This window comes from Bombina bombina, chromosome 11 (assembly GCF_027579735.1).
Source record: "Bombina bombina isolate aBomBom1 chromosome 11, aBomBom1.pri, whole genome shotgun sequence".
Taxonomy (NCBI): Eukaryota; Metazoa; Chordata; class Amphibia; order Anura; family Bombinatoridae; genus Bombina; species Bombina bombina.
Window position 1 is genome coordinate 39761049 of NC_069509.1, and position 24130 is coordinate 39785178.

General features: G+C 40.6%; 1 protein-coding gene across 1 annotated transcript in view; it reads right to left on the reverse strand.

Annotated features, from left to right (window-relative positions):
• SPNS1 (SPNS lysolipid transporter 1, lysophospholipid) overlaps window positions 1–24130 on the reverse strand; it is a 52976-nt gene that overhangs the window by 9819 nt on the left and 19027 nt on the right. Inside the window, exons 2-12 of the mRNA XM_053694815.1 lie at window positions 19894–20160; window positions 18495–18560; window positions 10830–10966; window positions 8948–9099; window positions 4877–4946; window positions 4215–4357; window positions 3972–4124; window positions 3572–3761; window positions 3397–3462; window positions 2232–2330; window positions 1519–1690 (exon numbers count right to left, since the gene is read on the reverse strand). Of these exons, the coding sequence (XP_053550790.1) occupies window positions 1519–1690; window positions 2232–2330; window positions 3397–3462; window positions 3572–3761; window positions 3972–4124; window positions 4215–4357; window positions 4877–4946; window positions 8948–9099; window positions 10830–10966; window positions 18495–18560; window positions 19894–20131 (1486 nt within the window). The 5' untranslated portion in view covers window positions 20132–20160. The remainder of the gene's footprint in view (window positions 1–1518; window positions 1691–2231; window positions 2331–3396; window positions 3463–3571; window positions 3762–3971; window positions 4125–4214; window positions 4358–4876; window positions 4947–8947; window positions 9100–10829; window positions 10967–18494; window positions 18561–19893; window positions 20161–24130) is intronic.

Consider the following 24130-nt stretch of genomic DNA (forward strand, 5'->3'; position numbering starts at 1 on the left):
ACACTAGTGTGTCGGCAGCAGTGTGTAGGTGTGTCCCTGCTTCAGCATAAAAAATTTTGAATTTAATTTTTGTAAAATATTTTTTTGGGTTTCTGACTTTCTGCCTGCCTGCTACGCATATCACATGGTTGACACGTGATTGATACCTAGGGGGTCACAGATCATCTTAACCTATTGGCACAGCTCAGTGGGATCTGAAACTATTCCAAATTGGCGGCTTTGGCGGCACATTGGCTCCTGACTGCACATGTAGTCTCCTTAATTGGCTTGTGTCTGCATGTATAGTCAGTGAGTGGGACAGCAGTGTGTTTACAGCGTTGGCAGTAGTCAATCGGACTCACCGAGCTCTGAAGGCGGCAGCTTAAACGCTGAGCTGAAGTCAGAAGTCAGTCTGGGGTTTTTTGCAGCTAACTCCCAGTAGTGCATTGCTGCTCCTGCTCTTGATATATGGATAGGAAGTGGAAGCTTAAAAATGCTTGATGATAAAATGCGAGTGTCTTTATCTAATATTCCACCAAATATTCAGAAATTGTGTTCATCCCATCAACCTCAAACATCCCATTAAAATAGTAAGTAGTTATTGGTGTAGTTATTATAAACTTTTTTTTTTTAATTCTTGCACATACATACTGTTACTTGTAAATACATTTAGTTATTATATAATTTATGTTTGTGTCCGTATCTCTTAAAACAAGTTAGTTTAACCTCCTTTTTGCTAGTACAACTGTTTTACTGTGTCACGAAATGATGTAGGTCTAAAAAGTGTGTCACCAAGATGAAAAGTTTGGAAAGCTCTGCATAAAGTACTGCAAAGTAAGTTCTTAATTACATAGTAATTTCTCAACAACATCTATAAGTTTTCTTTTTTCCTTCGTAAAAATGGTAAATTACCTAAAAATGATACTGCACTAAATTTATATTTCACACTGACTGCAGGGCTCACCACTGACATTTTAATGATTTATATAAAGGGACAGTCTACTCCAGAATTGTTATTGTTTAAAAACATAGATAATGCCTTTATTACCCATACCCCAGTTTTGCATAACCAACATGGTTACATTAATATACGTTTTACCTCTGTGATTACCTTGTGTCTAAGCCTCTGCCGACTGCCTCTTATTTCAGTTTTTTTTGACAGACTTGCATTTTAGCCAATCAGTGCCCTTACATAAGAAACTCCACGGGTGTAAGCATAATTTTATCTATATGGCATACATAAACTAACGTCCTCTAGCTGTGAAAAACTATCAAATGCATTGAGATAAGAGGCAGCCTTCAAGTGCTTAGAAATTAGCACATGAGCCTACCTAGGTGTAGCTTTCAATATAGAATATCAAGAGAAAAAAGTAAATTTGATGATGAAAGTAAATTGGAAAGTTGTTTAGTCAAAATTCAGATGGGGCATGTAATTTTAGACTCTCTCTTCAATGGTACCTACAGACTGTTATAAGATGATGCACCGAGCAAGAAATCATAAGCCGCACATATAGTTTATAGTATTGACTAGGAACAAACCTTGCGTACACAGCTCTGCCTTCTTGCGGTCTTTCTCAATGAATATGGCAGTGGCCAGGAAGAATGCCCCTCCGATTACACCCACAAAAGCGCAGAGCATAAGTGCATACTCCAGGCTGCGGAACTTCAGCAGGTAGGAGTCCGGCTTCCCTTTGCGGATCTGATCTGAGATCTGAGGAACCAAAACAGGTTAGAATGGTCACATTCAAATCTAAGTTGTGTTGACAATTTTTAAAACTAATACATTAAAAAAAATGATATTAAAGTATAACCATTTGAGGAACCTTTAACCCTGCCTCTCTAGCAGCCAAAGAGTTAAATAGAAGGTTATAATCAGACAGGTGATAAAGTGCTTGTTGTTATGTCCCAGTCCTACAGCAGAAGATTGAGAAGTCAAAGTTTATACTGCCCTCTAGTGTTCAAAATGCAAACTTCTGAATGCCATAATAAAATTAATGTGTGCAATTAAACATAATGTATTTCTGCTTTTATATATATCTTTTTTTTTAAAGGAGCATCTAAATAAATGATAGATACACTTTAATCAGGAAATAAACTGATCCAATTAATTATCATAGGCTATAAATCTTAATGATAACGGTCATATCGAAGGTAGTATTTAAATATTATGTTTTTGGGTAGGTGCAGCCTATCTTAGGCTCAAGCCACTTCCATGTCCCTTTAACGCCTCACTTATAAACTGTGACACTTACCACCCCAATCAGATAAGGGCTTCCAGCGTCCCCAAGTAAATGTGACACCACAATCTGTAAGGATTCCGCTGTGGAACGTCTTGTTGGGATCACTACGTACTGGAAAAAAAATCATTGTTTTTTTTTAAGAAAAGGGAAACATTACGGCAGAGCACATACAAAAACAGGCTTTGTAAATATTACTGTAAGTTGATAAAACCATAAAATATGATGATCCAAAATGTCTTCATTAAAAGCATATTGTTCCTAGACGGTATATATCCCTTAAAGGGACAAGCTAATGCAAAAATTAACTGCTCTAACTTACATGTCATTTTTGCATAATAGTCCCTTGGCAACTATGTGCTTAACTCCTGCAAATAATAATGAAATGGCCACTAAACTCAAAATTAAAGTTCCATGATTCAGATAAAGCAGTAATTTAAAAAAAAAAACAACCCACAAACATTCTCATTTACTTCTATTATCACAACGTGCAGTCTTTTTATATTCACACTTTCTAAGGCTCCAGCTCCTACTGAGCATGTGCAAAAGTGCACAGTATATACATAGATGCATTTTGTGATTGGCTGATGGCTGTCACATGATACAGGGGGAGGGAAAATTGGATAAACTTTGAAATTTGCCAGAATTTATTCTTCTGCTATTGCATTGTCTTTCTATTGTGTATTTGTTAGTTCATCAGTTCTACTTTATTTAGTGGTCATTTAAAGTTCTGCTTGGGAGCCAGAACACAATGAAGCAGGAGACCGCCTTTGAGCCAATTAGGAGTGGCATATGCACATAGCCACCAATCATTGTATGTGCCCTGCTCTAAAGCTGCATTGTGGTGCGTCTCAAGAGGTTACAAATCTGACCCCATTATCGGGGTCAAAAACACAGAGGGACACTAATGCAAAAATGACACGTTCTAAAACATTAGACTATTCAGTTTTCTATTAGAAAATACTAACATGGTTAAAAGGGATAATTGATCAAATATTAGGTCAGAAGAAACATTCATTAACCTTTAACCAAGGAGCTCAGACTCAGCATACAAACAGCCGCAGGACACTGGGCACATAAAGTCACATGCATCAGGACTGCAAGACATTAGCGCTGCGGAATCTGTTGGTGCTCTACAAATAAATGATGGTAATAATAATAAAATCAGATGAAATGTTACCAGCAAGATGTCAGCTACAATGGCCCAGTTTAGGGACAGCAGCAATTCACCAATGAAGATAAAAATCTGGAGGAAGTGAACAGAGACACTTGTCACAGAAAGGATATTTTGCATTGGACAGTAAAATAGAGAAAGTGGTGTCACAATTGGGCAGATGCCAGACGATGTCACTCACATAGGTCAAAACGAGGCTCTTCTCTGCGCAGACCACAGCCAGGAATAAAAAGGGGGCAGAGCTGAGGAGCCCGGCAGCACAGACTAACGGGTCTGCTCTGGGATTCACTTTACGGTAACGTTTACTGATCTCCACACCGGCGCCAACTCCAAGGAGGCCTGTCACCAATGTAATGACACCAAAAATCATACTGCAGAGGGAGAAGGGGAGGAATGGGGGGGGGGGGGATATAGAGAGTGAAGTGGAAGCAATAGTGAGAAATAAAAATAGAAAAAAATCAGAATTCATCTGCAGTTATTTATGTATTATTGAAGCATTATTTATAATTATTTGTAGGGATCAGCAGTGTAAAAAACTTTTTTAATATTTACTTATTTGGCAAGATAAGCTACCAGTTTACCTGTCGTCATAGTTGCAAATGGGCGTCAGACATGGTTCGTTACGGTAGATCACTCTACGTGAGCGCATGAGGTAAGTGGGAGCCCAGAGGGCCAGCGCACCGGTGACAAAAGCCACAGCCGTAAAACCAAAGGTGGAAAGTACAAAACTGGAACTGATAGAAAAGAAACTTAAGCAATAGTACAAGAGAAAATACATCATGTAGGCACAGCAGAAACGCAGCAGGATACATTGTAAAACTTACTTTTTACTCAGAGCCTTCACATCAGCTAACCAGGTGGTGTGGGTGAGGGGTCGGTCCGTTTTCCTCTCTACAGCTCCCCGGATTGGCTCCTTCACAATGAAGAGCAGCAGAAGCACAGCCAGCAGCCCAAGACCTGGGGTCACCTGCACCCAAAGGTCAGACTCATGTCAGCCAGAGATCACTGCACTTCAATTGCTTGTACAGCCACGCCCCCCTTCGCTAGCGCAACCAATAGCACTAGAGCAGGGCTTGTCAATCATCCTGATCTAATCGGATTGCGATGATTTAACGTGGCAGAGGGGATGATTTAACGTGGCGGAGAAGCTAAATAGTGGCAGAAAGGCTAAATAGTGGCGGACTTAACTAGCATTTCAGGACGATCATAAATGGGGCCCAATAACTTGATTAAATAGTTCCGGCATCTTAGACTTTCTTTTTATGTGAAACAGCATTGTTCATTAATACGTCGCTATGGTGGTAAGTGGTTCAGCTAAATATATTATTTTTGATATTATATAAAGTAGTAGAGTATGAAACAAAACCAGCCCTTCTGTTTACACGCACATACATTATTACACAAATGTATTGTTATTTTTCTGTATAATGTAACCAGCTGCTCATTCAATTCCCAGTGCACGCACTAAATCCAGGATCTGACTCACCCGTAGTGCCCAATGCCAATTGCCACCTGCAGCACTTGTCACCTTTGACCCTGCAATGTAACCAAGACCGCTGTAAAAGAAGAATAAAAAAATAAAATAGATTTGGCGAAATGAAACGTTAAGTACTGTGCAGAGTTATACACGTACAATACATAAAGTGTATTTGTCCATATCAATGGTACTGGAGGGATACTCTCTCTTAATCAACATTTAAAGGGACAGTCAACACCAGAATTATTGTTGTTTTAAAAGATAGATAATCCCTTTATTACCCATTCCCTAGTTTTGCATAACCAACACAGTTATATTAATATTGGTTTTATCTCTGTAATAACCATGTATCTAAGCCTCTGCAGACTGCCCCTTTATTTCAGTTCTTTTGACAGACTTGCATTTTAGCCAATCAGTGCTAACTCCTCTGTAAATTCACGTGCATGAACTCAATGTTATGTATATGAAACACATGAACTAATGGCCTCTAGTGGTGAAAAACTATCAAAATGCATTTAGATTAGAGGCGGCCTTCATGGTCTAAGAAATTAGTATATGAACCTCCTAGGTTTAGCTTTCAACTAAGAATACCAAGAGAACAAAGCAAAATTGGTGATAAAAGTAACTTGGAAAGTTGTTCAAAATTACATGCCCTATTTGAATCATGAAAGTTTTTTTTGGACTTGACTGTCCCTTTAAAGGAACACTTATGTTTTATTGCTTTTTTACCATATAAAGAAAACATTACATTTATTTCTCATTATATTAATATAGCTAAACTATTGAGTATATTTCAGAGCCCCTAAGGGTGTTATATCCAAACCTGCAACAAACAAACAGCAGAGCGCAATCCCAAAGTCAATGACGGGTCACTCATGCTCTGTGTGACCTCCGCTGACATTGTACTAGCCGTCACAGCACAGGCGGCCTGGATACTGTAAATAACGGTGGTGGTCTGAAATATGCATTGGACTTAGTATGTGTAACTAGGCATACTACTTAGAATGGGTATGAAATTAAAGGTTTCCTATACATTGAAATAAATATAAAAGTTACTGCCCCTTTAAATGTGTTGCACAGTGCTTGTTATATCTAGGTAACTTAAAGGGACAGTCAACCCAAATTTTCAAATATGTTATTTCTATAACGTTGCTAACAATATTTAGTTTGCACTGTAGCCTAATTCATTACCCTAAATCGTTTCTGAGCATTACTACTTACTTGTTTGATCTTTGCAGTTTAAAATGCCCGCCTGCCCCCTCCCCTATTTCGTCATCAAGATCCTAAGTGTGTTCAGTCCCCAGCTCTATGTCGGCTACTTCTCGAGAATGCACGCTCCTGGTACTTTAGCGCATGCGCATTGCGCTGCTAACGCTAGGGGGAAGGAACTAAAAATACTTTCTCAAGTTCCGAAATGTCTGATATTTCAGACGTACCAGTGTGCTGCCTGTCATCGTAGTCTTTTACTGTAAAACCAATGAGAGCCCTAGTCTCATAAAATGCTTTTATATTGGAAGTGAGAATTAGGGCAGCACACATGAAGTATTTTTATTGAGCTGGTGTGAGGCTGAGAAAATGTAGTTAAACTGCTATAGCCCTCTTCGGTGTACTACTGGGCTTTAGAAATATTGCAACATTCTTCTACTAGGTATCTGCTAAGTAAACTAGCGCGTAATTAGTTTTTGGGCTCCGCTGATTAAGGGGGGGGGGGGGGGGGTCAGGAGCTACTTCCCACATAATCTTTGCATACAAATTCTAGACTTATGCATTGTGCATACCTTAGAGAGAGCTGCTATCACACAAATACACCGTGCTTTGTGACATTATCATATCATTCTCAGCCTCACACAAGCTCAATAAAAATACTTCATGTGTGCTGCCCTAATTCTCACTTCCAATATAAAAGCATTTTATGAGACTAGGGCTCTCATTGGTTTTACAGTAGAGAGAATGTTGGCTGATCCGCTGCATGACAAGCTAGCCTCTCTTCTGCTAAACACAGTAGCGGTTATAGTGCTGTAGCCATGGGCATTTCACTATGGTTGTTAAATACAAGGTCCAATATTAGTGCCTTTGACCCCTTAGCAGCCAAAGAGGGCTAAAATGCATTGTTACACAACATGATTCGACCTTGTCTGTTAATCAAGAGGTTACTACTAACATACAGATCGTCTTTGCAGAAAACAGGAGTAGATACATATTTATATAGGTAAACAAATAAAATTACACAGCATAGAGATGGGTATGCTATACTGAAATGCCCTTTACTTTATCAGCATGAAAATGAAATGGAAGAATCACATTTATTTTGCAGAAAAACATCAGGCTGAGGATGATGATTCATAAGGGATAATACAATCCCTATAGTTCATATAATGTGAATTGTCTGTGTTGGTAGCGCTGGCATCTTGTTACATTGTTTGCAGCACTCTAGGGACAACCGGGCACAGTGTATGGGTTAGGGTTTTAGTAGGAGCGCACTAACTTCCCAATTAAACGTCTCACCTATAGCCGGCCAGTGTGTAGGAAACTAACGGCTCAATGGAGACTAGCACATATGCAGCAGTAAAGCGCGTCTCTCCTAGACCCAAATAAAAGCAAATAGAATCCCACAAATTGCACACAGTGATGCAAAACTCTCAAAAGCATCCAAAGTAAAAGTAAATACGTTTTGCATCACTGTGTGCAATTTGTGGGATTCTATTTGCTTTTATTTGGGTCTAGGAGAGACGCGCTTTACTGCTGCATATGTGCTAGTCTCCATTGAGCCGTTAGTTTCCTACACACTGGCCGGCTATAGGTGAGACGTTTAATTGGGAAGTTAGTGCGCTCCTACTAAAACCCTAACCCATACACTGTGCCCGGTTGTCCCTAGAGTGCTGCAAACAATGTAACAAGATGCCAGCGCTACCAACACAGACAATTCACATTATATGAACTATAGGGATTGTATTATCCCTTATGAATCATCATCCTCAGCCTGATGTTTTTCTGCAAAATAAATGTGATTCTTCCATTTCATTTTCATGCTGATAAAGTAAAGGGCATTTCAGTATAGCATACCCATCTCTATGCTGTGTAATTTTATTTGTTTACCTATATAAATATGTATCTACTCCTGTTTTCTGCAAAGACGATCTGTATGTTAGTAGTAACCTCTTGATTAACAGACAAGGTCGAATCATGTGTAACAATGCATTTTAGCCCTCTTTGGCTGCTAAGGGGTCAAAGGCACTAATATTGGACCTTGTATTTAACAACCATAGTGAAATGCCCATGGCTACAGCAATATAACCGCTACTGTGTTTAGCAGAAGAGAGGCTAGCTTGTCATGCAGCGGATCAGCCAACATTCTCTCTACTGTAAAACCAATGAGAGCCCTAGTCTCATAAAATGCTTTTATATTGGAAGTGAGAATTAGGGCAGCACACATGAAGTATTTTCAGGCAGGCAGGCATTTTAAACTGCAAAGATCAAACAAGTAAGTAGTAATGCTCAGAAACGATTTAGGGTAATGAATTAGGCTACAGTGCAAACTAAATATTGTTAGCAACGTTATAGAAATAACATATTTGAAAATTTGGGTTGACTGTCCCTTTAAGTTACCTAGATATAACAAGCACTGTGCAACACATTTAAAGGGACATGGAACCTAAATTGTTTTCTCTTTCATGATTCATGGAGAATTGCAATTCTAAACCACTTTCTAATTTACTTCTATTATCAAATTGTCTTTGTACTCTTGGTATCCTTTGTTAAATAGCAGGGACGTAAACTCAGGAGCGTGCACGTGTCTGGAGCAGTATATGGCAGCAGTTTTTCAAGAATGCTATCCATTTGCAAGAGCACTAGATGGCAGCACTATTTCCTGCCAGGTAGCGCTCCAGATGCTACCTAGGTATCTCTTCAACACAGAAAATCTTGGGGACAAAGCAAATTTGATAATAGAAGTAATTTGGAAACTTTTTAAAAATCGTATGTTCTGTCTGAATCACAAAGCAACATTGTTGGGTTTCATATCCCTTTAAATTAGAGCCCTGTGCTGAACAACCAAAAAGAAACATATCAGTTAAGTCTCACCTGCCAACTGGGATAGCAAGGTAGAAGATGGAGAGCATACGGCTGCGCTGGTCGGAAAGGAACAAGTCAGCAATGAGCGTTGGAGCGATTGTGGAATAACTGGCCTCTCCGACACCCACCAGACCGCGAGTGAGCAGAAGGAGCCAGAAATGCTGATGGTAGAAGATAAACCGAAAGTGAGACAGGCTGAGTACATCTGAATGGGTGTGTGTTAAAGGGACATGAACTATATTGTAACACAAAATATTTCATTATGCGCAGTAAATAAAAATGTTGCAATACACTTTAGTTTTTTTTATTTTCCGTTCTCCTGTAATTTAATTCTGAAAATTCTTGACTTTCCATTTACAGGGACAGTAAACACCTTGAGATGTGAATATAAAATGTTTAATTATGTGTAAGAAAACATCTTTGCAATATAGTTTCATTATTCATTTTTTCCCCTTTTCATGTAACTTGGCATCGAAAATTGAGCAGTTACTAATTTTCGGGAACTTGAAATGCACTTGCTGACTGCGCAAGGCTAAATCTGCTACATATGTGTCCCTAAGTGGCTTTATCAGATAACAACTGCAAACCTATACATTTTGTACTAACACAATGACTGTGGCTAGCCTTGTTATCTGCAGACTAAAGCCCAGATTGGCCATATAAGGAAAATGGTGGGTGAATTTTGGCTATTGAAAAATAGTTGCAGTAAGAAGGATGGCTTAAAGGGACATTATACACTAGATTTTCCTTTGCATTAATGTTTTGTGGATGATCTATTTATATAGCCTATACAGCTTTATTTTTTTTAAATGTATAGCTTTGCTTATTTTTAAATAACATTGCGCTGATTTTCAGACTCCTAACCAAGCCCCAAAGTTTTAGGAGAATATTGATTTCTACCTACTCCAGCTTGCTCCTGTTTGTTTAGAGTATTATCATATGAAGGGGGAGGGGGGATTTTTGCTAATGAACCACTTTCAGTGGGTGTTCCAGCTAACCTTTTCAACAGAGCTAAACCGTGAGCTTCTAAGTAATTTTGTAAACTGTTTTATACTGGATTTTTAGATCAGTATCTGTGCATATTATTCTTTATAGCAGTGTCTACTACATGCAGTTATATGAAAATTGGTGTATACTGTCCCTTTAATTTGTTTTAAAAACAATTAAGATTAGCCGATATCTTATTCTATAGCAACACAACAGAAATGCCTTGTAATTTACAAGGTGTTTACTGTCCCTTTAAAAGCAGACGTCCAATAGTAACCGGGCTATATTCCTCACAGCAAAATCTAGGATTTATTCAGATGCTTATTGTCCCTTTAAAGGATATGAAACAATGCTCATTTAGAAAAACAAATATATGAATCAAAGTAACAGATTGTGTTAAAAACAACTTAATTTTTTCTTGCTAAACCAGCACTTAGAAAATCTCAGTGTAGCCACAGCCTACAGCTGGATAAGGGAGCAGACACTGCAGAACTTATGTTCTATGGTCACATGATTTTTGCAGCAAACTTTCTCTAGTGAACATGGGTAATAAACTGATTGCAGCTAGCAGATAGGTGTCTCCTAGCAACACTTTAAATGAAAAACTATTCCTTTATCTAGATGTAGAGACCACAGCCCCCTTGTGGGGTTGTTACATGAAGTAATAGACACTGCACATATGAAGCTAAAAAGTGGAAGTTTTAAAATGATGAATAATACATATTGCAATGGTGCATATTAAGTATAAACCACTCCTTAGTGCTTTTTTATTACAACAATGAAACACACCCTTTAACTGCCACATAATAGGATCCAAGTATAATTGTTACTGCTTATTTGAAGCCAGAAAAATCTTAAACACTTTTTTCCTTTTGCAAGTAAAAAATACATTGATATACGTTACCTCCTTGGGTGTGTAGGAACTGCCCAGTGTCACCAGTGACCAAAAGGAGATGCCAACACACATTATGTATTTCCTGTTGTAACGATCGCCCAGGTAGCCAAACACAGGAGCCAGCACCATGTAACTACAGACAAACACTGAGAAGGGAAATGGATTGTGAGAGGCGGAAGCGAGATACGAGACACACAATTAAGCTTTTAGATATATTTATTTAAAGGGATACTAAACTTTCTAATTTACTCACATTATCAAATTTTCTTTATTCTCTTGCTGTCTTTTTTTGAAAAAACATAATTTATGCTTACCTGATAAATTCCTTTCTTCTGTAGTGTGATCAGTCCACGGGTCATCATTACTTGTGGGATATTAACTGCTCCCCTACAGGAAGTGCAAGAGGATTCACCCAGCAGAGTTGCTATATAGCTCCTCCCCTCTACGTCACCTCCAGTCATTCGACCAAGGACCAACGAGAAAGGAGAAGCCAAGGGTGTAGTGGTGACTGAAGTATAATTTAAAAAATATTTACCTGCCTTAAAAAACAGGGCGGGCCGTGGACTGATCACACTACAGAAGAAAGGAATTTATCAGGTAAGCATAAATTATGTTTTCTTCTGTTAAGTGTGATCAGTCCACGGGTCATCATTACTTGTGGGATACCAATACCAAAGCAAAAGTACACGGATGACGGGAGGGATAGGCAGGCTCTTTATACAGAAGGAACCACTGCCTGAAGAACCTTTCTCCCAAAAATAGCCTCAGAGGAAGCAAAAGTGTCAAATTTGTAAAATTTGGAAAAAGTATGAAGCGAAGACCAAGTTGCAGCCTTGCAAATCTGTTCAACAGAGGCCTCATTCTTAAAGGCCCAAGTGGAAGCCACAGCTCTAGTGGAATGAGCTGTAATTCTTTCAGGAGGCTGCTGTCCAGCAGTCTCATAAGCTAAACGAATTATGCTACGAAGCCAAAAAGAGAGAGAGGTAGCAGAAGCTTTTTGACCTCTCCTCTGACCAGAGTAAACGACAAACAGGGAAGACGTTTGTCGAAAATCTTTAGTTGCCTGTAAATAAAATTTAAGGGCACGAACTACATCCAGATTGTGCAAAAGACGTTCCTTCCTCGAAGAAGGATTTGGGCACAAGGATGGAACAACAATCTCCTGATTGATATTCCTGTTAGTGACTACCTTAGGTAAGAACCCAGGCTTAGTACGCAGAACTACCTTATCCGAGTGAAAAATCAAATAAGGAGAATCACAATGTAAGGCTGATAACTCAGAGACTCTTCGAGCCGAGGAAATAGCCATTAAAAATAGAACTTTCCAAGATAACAACTTTATATCAATGGAATGAAGGGGTTCAAACGGAACACCCTGTAAAACGTTAAGAACAAGGTTTAAACTCCATGGTGGAGCCACAGCTTTAAACACAGGTTTAATCCTGGCCAAAGCCTGACAAAAAGCCTGAACGTCTGGAACTTCTGACAGACGCTTGTGTAACAGAATGGACAGAGCTGAGATCTGTCCCTTTAAGGAACTAGCGGATAACCCCTTTTCTAAACCTTCTTGTAGAAAAGACAATATCCTAGGAATCCTAACCTTACTCCAAGAGTAACCTTTGGATTCGCACCAATATAGGTATTTACGCCATATTTTATGGTAAATCTTTCTGGTAACAGGCTTCCTAGCCTGTATTAAGGTATCAATAACTGACTCAGAAAAACCACGCTTTGATAAGATCAAGCGTTCAATTTCCAAGCAGTCAGCTTCAGAGAAGTTAGATTTTGATGTTTGAAAAGGACCCTGAATCAGAAGGTCCTGTTTCAGAGGTAACGACCAAGGTGGACAGAATGACATGTCCACCAGATCTGTATACCAAGTCCTGCGTGGCCATGCAGGCACTATTAGAATCACTGATGTTTTCTCCTGTTTGATTCTGGCAATCAATCGAGGAAGCATCGGGAAAGGTGGAAACACATAAGCCATCCTGAAGGTCCATGGTGCTGTCAAGGCATCTATCAGGACCGCTCCCGGATCCCTGGATCTGGACCCGTAGCGCGGAAGCTTGGCGTTCTGTCGAGACGCCATGAGATCTATCTCTGGTTTGCCCCAACGTCGAAGTATTTGGGCAAAGACCTCTGGATGAAGTTCCCACTCCCCCGGATGAAAAGTCTGACGACTTAAGAAATCCGCCTTCCAGTTCTCCACTCCCGGGATGTGGATTGCAGACAGGTGGCAAGAGTGAGACTCTGCCCAGCGAATTATCTTCGATACTTCCATCATTGCTAGGGAGCTTCTTGTCCCTCCCTGATGGTTGATATAAGCTACAGTCGTGATGTTGTCCGACTGGAACCTGATGAACCCCCGAGTTGCTAACTGGGGCCAAGCCAGAAGAGCATTGAGGACTGCTCTCAATTCCAGAATGTTTATTGGAAGAAGACTCTCCTCCTGATTCCATAGTCCCTGAGCCTTCAGAGAATTCCAGACAGCGCCCCAACCTAGTAGGCTGGCGTCTGTTGTTACAATTGACCAGTCTGGCCTGCTGAATGGCATTCCCCTGGACAGATGTGGCCGATAAAGCCACCATAGAAGAGAATTTCTGGTCTCTTGAATGGAATGAAGGACACGGCATGCATTTAGAAGTTTTGTTAACCTGTCCTCTGTCAGGTAAATCTTCATTTCTACAGAATCTATCAGAGTCCCCAGGAAGGGAACTCTTGTGAGTGGAAAGAGAGAACTTTTCTCTTCGTTCACTTTCCATCCATGCGACCTTAGAAATGCCAATACTATCTCTGTATGAGATTTGGCAGTTTGAAAGCTTGAAGCTTGTATCAGTATGTCGTCTAAGTACGGAGTTACTGAAATTCCTCGCGGTCTTAGTACCGCCAGAAGAGTGCCCAGAACCTTTGTGAAGATTCTTGGAGCCGTAGCCAGTCCGAATGGAAGAGCTACAAACTGGTAATGCCTGTCTAAAAAGGCAAACCTTAGATACCGGTAATGACTTCTGTGAATCGGTATGTGAAGGTAAGCATCCTTTAAATCCACTGTGGTCAAGTACTGACCCTCTTGGATCATGGTCAAAATTGTTCGAATAGTTTCCATCTTGAACGATGGAAATCTTAGGAATTTGTTTAGGATCTTTAAATCCAAGATTGGCCTGAAGGTTCCCTCTTTTTTGGGAACTACAAACAGATTTGAGTAAAACCCTTGTCCTTGTTCCAACCGCGGAACTGGATGGATCACTCCCATTAATAAAAGATCTTGTACGCAGCGTAGAAACGCTTCCTTCTTTGTTAGGTTTGTTGACAACCTTGACAGATGAAATCTCCCTCTTGGGGGAGAGGATTTGAAGTGCAGAAGGTATCCCTGAGATATGATCTCTAACGCCCAGGGATCCTGAACATCTCTTGCCCAAGCCTGGGCGAAGAGGGAAAGTCTGCCCCCCACTAGATCCGGTCCCGGATCGGGGGCCCTCAATTCATGCTGTCTTAGGGGCAGCAGCAGGTTTTCTGGCCTGTTTGCCCCTGTTCCAGGACTGGTTAGGTTTCCAGCCTTGTCTGTAGCGAGCAACAGCTCCTTCCTGTTTTGGTGCAGAGGAAGTTGATGCTGCTCCTGCTTTGAAATTACGAAAGGAATGAAAATTGGACTGTCTAGCCTTGGCTTTGGCCTTGTCCTGAGGCAGGGCATGACCTTTACCTCCTGTAATGTCATCAATAATCTCTTTCAAGCCGGGCCCGAATAAGGTCTGCCCTTTGAAAGGAATATTAAGCAATTTAGATTTAGACGTAACATCAGCTGACCAGGATTTTAGCCACAGAGTTCTGCGTGCCTGAATGGCAAATCCTGAATTTTTAGCCGCAAGTTTAGTTAAATGTACTACGGCATCTGAAATAAATGAATTAGCTAACTTAAGGAATTTAAGTTTGTGTGTGATGTCATCTAGTGTGGATGATTGAAGTGTCTCTTCCAGAGACTCAAACCAAAATGCTGCTGCAGCCGTGACAGGCGCAATACATGCAAGAGGTTGCAATATAAACCCTTGTTGAACAAACATTTTCTTAAGGTAACCCTCTAATTTTTTATCCATTGGATCTGAAAAAGCACAGCTATCCTCCACTGGGATAGTGGTATGCTTAGCTAAAGTAGAAACTGCTCCCTCCACCTTAGGGACCATTTGCCATAAGTCCCGTGTGGCGGCGTCTATTGGAAACATTTTTCTGAATATAGGAGGGGGTGAGAAAGGCACACCAGGTCTATCCCACTCCTTAGTAACAATGTCAGTAAGTCTCTTAGGTATAGGAAAAACGTCAGTACTCGTCGGTACCGCAAAATATTTATCCAACCTACACATTTTTTCTAGGATTGCAACTGTGTTACAATCATTCAGAGCCGCTAATACCTCCCCTAGTAACACACGGAGGTTCTCAAGCTTAAATTTAAAATTTGAAATGTCTGAGTCCAGTTTATTTGGATCAGAACCGTCACCCACAGAATGAAGCTCTCCGTCTTCACGTTCTGCAAACTGTGACGCAGTATCAGACATGGCCCTTGCATTATCAGCGCACTCTGTTCTCATCCCAGAGTGATCACGTTTACCTCTTAGTTCTGGTAGTTTAGCCAAAACTTCAGTCATAACAGTAGCCATATCTTGTAATGTGATTTGTAATGGCCGCCCAGATGCACTCGGCGCTACAATATCACGCACCTCCTGAGCGGGAGATGCAGGTACTGACACGTGAGGCGAGTTAGTCGGCATAACTCTCCCCTCGTTGTTTGGTGAAATATGTTCAATTTGTACAGATTGACTATTTTTTAAAGTAGCATCAATACATTTAGTACATAAATTTCTATTGGGCTCCACTTTGGCATTAACACATATAGCACAGAGATATTCCTTTGAATCAGACATGTTTAACACACTAGCAAATAAACAGCAACTTGGAAATACTTTTCAAAGTAATTTACAAATAATATGAAAACGAACTGTGCCTTTAAGAAGCACAGAAAAATATTATAACAGATAAAATAATTAAGTTATAGCATCAATCTTTGTCAGAATATACAGTTTTAGCAAAGGATTGTTCCCCTCAGCAAATGATAACTAACCCAGGCAGCAGAAAAAAACACACAAATAAACGTTTTTTATATCACAGTCAATACCCTCAGCACAGCTCTGCTACTTCCCTCAAAAAAGGCTTTTGAGATCCCTGAACTCTGTAGAGATGAACCGGATCATGCAGGAAGAAAATGAACCTCTGACTGAGTTTTTTCTGATGCATAGTGAAAGCACCAAAATGGCCCCTCCCCCACACACATAACAGTGAGAGGGATCAGTGAACTGCTCTAATTTAAATCAAAACTATTGCCAAGTGGAAAAAAAGTGCCCAAAATATTTTTTCACCCAGTACCTCAGAGAAAAAAAACGTTTTTACATGCCAGCAAAAAAACGTTTTACCTCAATAATTAATTGTCATTTAAAACCTATTGCAAGTCCCTGCAAAATAGGTTAAGTCTATGTATACAGTTTAAAAGCCAGAGAAGTACCATTTCCCAGAAAACTGAAGTGTAAAATATACATACATGACAGCCTGATATCAGCTACATCTACTGCATTCAAGGCTGAGTTTACATTATAACGGTATGGCAGGATTTTCTCATCAATTCCATGTCAGAAAATAATAAACTGCTACATACCTCTTTGCAGATTAATCTGCCTGCTGTCCCCTGGTCTGAAGTTTACCTCTCCTCAGATGGCCGAGAAACAGCAATATGATCTTAACTACTCCGGCTAAAATCATAGAAAAACTCAGGTAGATTCTTCTTCAAATTCTACCAGAGAAGGAATAACACACTCCGGTGCTATTATAAAATAACAAACTTTTGATTGAAGATATAAAAACTAAATATATCACCATAGTCCTCTCACACATCCTATCTAGTCGTTGGGTGCAAGAGAATGACTGGGGGTGACGTAGAGGGGAGGAGCTATATAGCAACTCTGCTGGGTGAATCCTCTTGCACTTCCTGTAGGGGAGCAGTTAATATCCCACAAGTAATGATGACCCGTGGACTGATCACACTTAACAGAAGAAAGCAGGAATCTAAGGTAAGGAGCTGGTCTATTTTTGGTTCAGCACCCAGGATAGCGCTTGCTGATTGGTGGCTATATTTAGCCACCAATCAGCAAGAGCAACCTCTTGCTCTTATTATGTGAACATACGAAGGTAGGCCCAGGAGCATTAACTTGTCATGAGTACTATATGGAAGCAGTGTGTGCACTTATATTATATAAATAACCCGTAGAGGGAGCTGCAGCAGGTAACACCCACAGCTCTGCCCTCACTGCTGCACACTCTGATTGGATGTCTCCTATCCAAAAGACAGATGCACTCTCAGTTTGTGACCAGTCTTCTTTCATAAACAGTGCTTCTAGTTATACAGCACTACCTTAGGTTATCATTAAGTTGGCTTTGACAAATTTTCTTAAAATATAGGATACAGACAGAAAATTCATCTTTGACAGTTATATCTTTTTATCTATCTACTGTATCTATAAAATAGTGCAACACAAACACTGATTTTCTACAAATTGTATGAGTGGTGCAGCACACTTACTGACCTATAGTAAAGTGAAAGTAATTCTAAAGCAGGAAGGCTGAAGGGGCAGCGCCTGTCAATCAACTGTGAGAGAGGGAGAAATAATCCCAGCAGCTGGAGGCTCACCTTTCACAATCTCTGCTGAATTGTCAGTTTTGTAAATCCAACCTCTGCTGTTCCTCACCGTCAGGCAGGAGAGTATCTCAGTCTGCAAGCAGTTAAAATGACCCGCAGCTCTGTCATTGCACAGCTGGGAGCTACTTAACACACTGGGTGGGCCAATAACATGAGGCATTTATGTGCAGCCCCCAATCAGCAGCTTCTAAACCTACCAAGGTAGGTTTTTCAACAAAGGATACCAAGAGAACAAAACAAATTAGCTAATAGAAGTAAAATGGAAAGCTGATTAAAATCAAATGCTTTATCTGAATCATGAAAACATTTCAGTTTCATGTCTCTTTAAGTAGAAAACAGCATGGACAGTGTACTCTTCTACAAGCCTGTGTTATTATTGCTTAAAGTGAAGGTCAATTCAGATTAATCGGTGCCCGGTTTTTAATAATCCTATTAAAACCAAGGCCACTGATTCATTAAAATTTACATTTCACTCCTTTTCTTAAAATACCTTTTAATCTTCACAACCGCTCCAGCGATTTCCCCGGCCGTCGGAAGCCTCTACATACCTCAGAAATGACGAATCCGGCTTCCTCCAATCATGGCTCCCCCCCGGGGGGGGGGGGGAATCATGGCCTGAGGCAACGTAGTGATTGGAGGAAGCTGGATTCATCATTTTGGACCCGCGAAGAGAGCTTGCGACGGGCGGAGGAAGCGCTGCAGCGGCTGTCAGGATTAAACGGTAAGTATTTGAAGAAAACAAGCGAAATGTAAATTTTGATGAATTAAAGTGCCCTTGTTTTTAATAGGATTATTAAAAACCGGGCACCGATTCATCTAAATTGACAATCACTTTAATGCATCATAATTATTTTACTTGTTCACGGGGATCATATAACAGAATAATATCAAGATAAACAGTCTGTAGCGTCACAAAACAGAAAGTAAAGTTTTGCAGTTACCGGTTTGTACTAATCCTGACGAGCTGTCTCTGATGCCAAATTCTCTCTCGATGTCAGGGAGAACGCCTGCAACGATAAATGGTGCGTGACAGAAGATTAAAAACATGACTGAAGAGAAACAGCAATTCCTGTATCCACAAGTTAAACAAACACAATGATGTTGTAATTTAACCCAGAACTGAAGGTGCTTTAGAAATGAAATACGTCTACAATACATTCTAATCCGTTCCTATAACGCGCTGATACTGCTCTGCTTTATATTCTAATCAGTTCCTATAAGGCGCTAATACTGCTCTGCTTTATATTCTAATCAGTTCCTATAAGGCGCTGATACTGCTCTGCTTTACATTCTAATCAGTTCCTATAAGGCGCTGATACTGCCCTGCTTTATATTCTAATCCGTTCCTATAAGACGCTGATACTGCTCTGCTTTATATTCTAATCTGTTCCTATAAGGCGCTGATACTGCTCTGCTTTACATTCTAATCAGTTCCTATAAGGCGCTGATACTGCTCTGCTTTATATTCTAATCCGTTCCTATAACGCGCTGATACTGCTCTGCTTTACATTCTAATCAGTTCCTATAAGGCGCTGATAATGCTCTGCTTTACATTCTAATCCGTTCCCATAAGACGCTAATACTGCTCTGCTTTATATTCTAATCAGTTCCTATAAGGCGCTGATACTGCTCTGCTTTACATTCTAATCAGTTCCTATAAGGTGCTGATACTGCTCTGCTTTATATTCTAATCAGTTCCTATAAGGCGCTGATACTGCTCTGCTTTATATTCTAATCAGTTCCTATAAGGCGCTGATACTGCTCTGCTTTATATTCTAATCAGTTCCTATAAAGGCACTGATACTGCTCTGCTTTACATTCTAATCCGTTCCTATAAGGCGCTGATACTGCTCTGCTTTACATTCTAATCAGTTCCTATAAGGCGCTGATACTGCTCTGCTTTACATTCTAATCCGTTCCTATAAGGCGCTGATACTGCTCTGCTTTACATTCTAATCCGTTCCTATAAGGCGCTGATACTGCTCTGCTTTATATTCTAATCCGTTCCTATAAGGCGCTGATACTGCTCTGCTTTACATTCTAATCAGTTCCTATAAGGCGCTGATACTGCTCTGCTTTACATTCTAATCCGTTCCTATAAGGCGCTGATACTGCTCTGCTTTATATTCTAATCCGTTCCTATAAGGCGCTGATACTGCTCTGCTTTATATTCTAATCCGTTCCTATAAGGCGCTGATACTGCTCTGCTTTACATTCTAATCCGTTCCTATAAGGCGCTGATACTGCTCTGCTTTACATTCTAATCCGTTCCTATAAGGCGGTGATACTGCGCTGCTTTACATTCTAATCACTTACTATAAGGCGCTGATACTGCATTACCTGCCACAGTGAAGCGATCCATGTAATTCAAGAGGTTGATGTAACACAGGATCAGAACGATAACCACGGAGTGTCTGTATGAGATGCCAGTCCGCAGGTGGCTCTGCTCTCTCTTGTCCCATTCATCGTCCTTGTCATCGTCCTCATCTGATGTCGCTGGTTTGGGTCCTTGGCCGCTCCCTTCTTCCGTATTATCTGCCTGGGTCAGGAAGGGAATCTTGTCCCTCCATGTCGTCATTATGCTCCTTCTCTAAAGCTCCTTATCCTCTGGTGACATAAACAATAATATATGGACAAGTAAACATTTTCATCTGAAGTCTACATAACACACATGCTGTAATCCTTAAAGGGCCATTATAGGGGAACAAAAATACATTCTCTCATTTGTTAGAGTATGTAATTTTATCACTATCGACCCTGTAAAGGCCCCTGAACAGTAATTTACTTATGTGTTTAACTCATTTTCTAACAAATGAGAACATGACATTGTTTCACTAATATTTCACTGGCTTATAAAAACTGTGCCTCATTCTTACATGGAGACCTGGAATTGCATTAGCACTCAATTGTTTAGATTTCAGCAATAAAAACTAAATTTATGCTTACCTGATAAATGTGTTTATTTCTTGACACGGCGAGTCCATGGAATCATCAATTACTGTTGGGAATATTATTCGTGGCCAGCAGGAGGCGGCAAAGAGCACCACAGCAAAGCTTTTAAGTATTACTTCCCTTCCCAAAACCCCCAGTCATTTGACCGAAGGAAAAGGAGAGAAAGGAAATAACACAAGGTGTAAAGGTGCCTGAGGTTTATATGAAAAAACTGTCTGAAAACAAGGAAGGACGTGGACTCACTGTGTCAAGAAATAAATAAATTTATCAGGTAAGCATACATTTTGTTTTCTTTCTTAAGACACGGTGAGTGCACAGAATCATCAATTACTGTTGGGAATCAATACCCAAGCTAGAGGACACCGATGATTAGGGAGGAACAAGACAGGTAACCTAAACATAAGGCACCACTTCTTGAAGAACCTTTCTCCAAAAAGAACCTCAGCCGAGGCAAATGTATTCAGTTTGTAAAATTTGGACAGGGTATGCAGAGAAGACCAAGTTGCAGCCTTGCAAATCCGTTCCACAGAAGCTTCATTTTTGGAAGCCCAAGAACAAGAGACAGCCCTAGAGGAATGAACTGCAATTCTCTCAGGAGACTGCTGCCCAGCAATCTCATAAACAAAACCAATTATACTTCTCAACCAGAGAGAAAGAGAAGTAGTAAAAGCTTTCTGACCTTTACGTCTCCCAGAGAAACAAACAGAGCAGAAGACTGGCGAAAATCCTTAGTCGCATGTGAATAAAATTTTAAAGCACACACACCCTCCAAGTTGTGCAACAAACTTTTTTCAGAAAGAAGAAGTATGACAAAGAGAAGGACAATTTCCTGATTAAAGTTTCTGTTCCAAACCACTTTGGGAAGGAGCCTAACAGAGTACGGAGATCCGCCTCATCTGCAGGAAATAAAAGATAAGGCAAATCACCCTGCAAAGTTGAGAGTTCCGACACTCTCCGAGCAGAAGAGATAACAACAAGAAACAAAACATTCCAAGATAACAACTTAATATCTATGGAATGCAATTGCTCAAACGGAGCTTGCTGTAAAACTTTAAGAGCAAAAGTTAATGCTCCCAGGAGGAGCAACAGACTTAAACACAGGCCTGATAAAAAAATTACATCTGGTACATCCGCCAGACCCTTAAGCAGCATGAAATAGATAATGCAAAAATCTGACCCCTCAGAGGACTGACTGACAAAACCTTTATCCAGACCTTCCTGTAGAAAGGACAACATTCTAAGAATCCTGACCCCATTCCAAGATAGCCCTTACATTCCCACCAATAAGGATATTTACGCCATCCTGTGAGGCCAAGTAGGGACTACTAGAATTACCGACACTCTCTTCTGTTTGATACGAGCAATGACTTGTGGAAGGAGAGCAAACAGAGGAAACGGATATGTCAGCCTGAATTGCCAAGGAACTGCCAGAGCATCTATCAGAGCGGCCTGTGAATCTCTTGACTTCGAACCAAACCTTGGAAACTTGGCATTTTGCTGAGACAGCATCAGATCCAACTCCCGCACCCCCCATTTGAGGGTTAATTTGGAGAAAACCTCTGGATGGAGTTCCCACTCCCCAGGATGAAAATTCTGTCCGCTCAGGAAATCCGCTTCCCAGTTATACACTCTTGGAAAGTGGATGGCAGATAGACAACAATTGTGAGCTTCCACTCACTGAACAATCCAAGTCACCTCCTACATGGCTAAGGAACCCCAAGTTCCTCCCTGGTGGTTGATGTAAACCATTGAGGTAATATTGTCCGACTGGAACCAAGCTAAGGACAACTGAGGCCAAGCCTACAGAGCATTGTAAATCACTCTCAACTCCAAGAAGTGAAAGAAAAGAGCAGACACTTCCAAGACCATAATCCCTGCGCCTTAAACAAGACCATACTGCTTCCCAGCCTAGCAGGTTGGCGTCCGTGGTCACATCACCCAGGAATGTCTCTAGAAGCAGGCACCCTGAGACAGCTACTCCTGAGAAACCACTATGGGAGAGAATCTCTAGTCAACTGATCTAGATCTATCATCTGACAGATCTGAATGTTCTCCATTTTATGGAAAATAACAAAGGGAATGATGTCCATGATAACCATCAGACCCAATTCCCTCCATACATTGAGGCAATGAAAAGTGAAGTAAAATCAACTGCAGCTAAATCCAAACTCCCAACCTCCTGGTTGCAGGATGGCTAAGCTATCCACCGGATACTAGAGCTTGCTGATGGCCGGACAGTAGACTGCAGAGAGGGGGAAAGGAATAAATCCTTGACTATCTGACCTCTATTAGACATATTCTCCTAGATAGAGGATCTAATAAGGTCCAAGCATACTGCATCTGGTGTTCCCAGGTGGTCTCCTATCCAGGTACTGACCAGGCCTGACCCTGCGTAACTTCCGAGATCAGATGCAATTGGGCGCATTCAGGGTATTGTGGCCTTAGTCCCAAATAAATCACCCTTGTGGATGGAACAAGGGAACTCTTCTCCAGATTCATTCCCATCCCTGGAAAAGAAGATAGGACAAGATCTCTTAAAAGAGAGTTTTCTGGAAGGATGATACCTGTACCATATATTGTCCAGACAAAAACTCTTGCAAAATCCAAAGATCTGTCTAGAGTGACGAAAAATCTCTCAGGTCTATGTTCGTTATGAACAGGCCCTCTTGAACCAAAGGAGAAAGGATACTACTTTGAAGATCATAATCTGAGATACTAGAAGTAAGTACCTAGATCCCGTTCCCAAACTGGGACTGGAACTATCACTCCTAGAGATGAAGACCCTGAACCCAGTTCAAGGAATGCCTCTCATCCTACTTGGATTGCAAATACTCTAGAAGAGAAATCTGCCCCGGGAGGAAATCTTAGATTGGACTCGAAAAGGCATGACTGACCCTGCAGAAAGTGGAAAAATAAACTTTTCTTTAGTCTTACTCTCTTGACATGTGGTAGAAAAAACTTTTTTTCCACCCTTAAAGTCAGGAGGAATATTCTGCTAGACCAAGTCCAAACAAGGTCTCATCCAAACAAGGAGACGCCAGAAGCGTGGATTTGGAGGAAACAAAGTATAGAATCTGCAACTGCAGAACTATAAAGCCTAGGCTGTACCACTAAACCACAGGTAGGTTTCTCACCTGACCTGACCATAGATATCAGCCACAATTCCCGGCGGCTAGTACAGCAAGTCTTATAAGACAAAACATTGCTCAAAATGAGCAATTAAACCTCTAGCTTCTTATCCATAGATCTGTAAAGGAGCAGCTACCTTCCCTAGGATAAAGTTCTCTAAGATATAGTAGAAAAGCTCCCTTCTACCTAGGGCACCGTGCATTTTAATGGAGTCAGCAACAGGAAAATCCTGGACGGGAGACAGGGAGAGAGGTATCCCTAGCTTCTCCTACACCCGAGGTATCCCTTGCTTCTCCTACACCTGTGAAAATTTCCATAGCACGTCTAAAAACATTTCCTCAAAGGAAGGAACATCATAGAAATGATCAAGTTTACAAAACTTCCAAGGGTTGACAACAACAGGGATATTAATGTCGTCCAAGTAGCTAAAACCTCTTATAACAGTACACGAGGTGTGCTATCATACATCTGAAGGATATGAGTTCAGCATCAGATG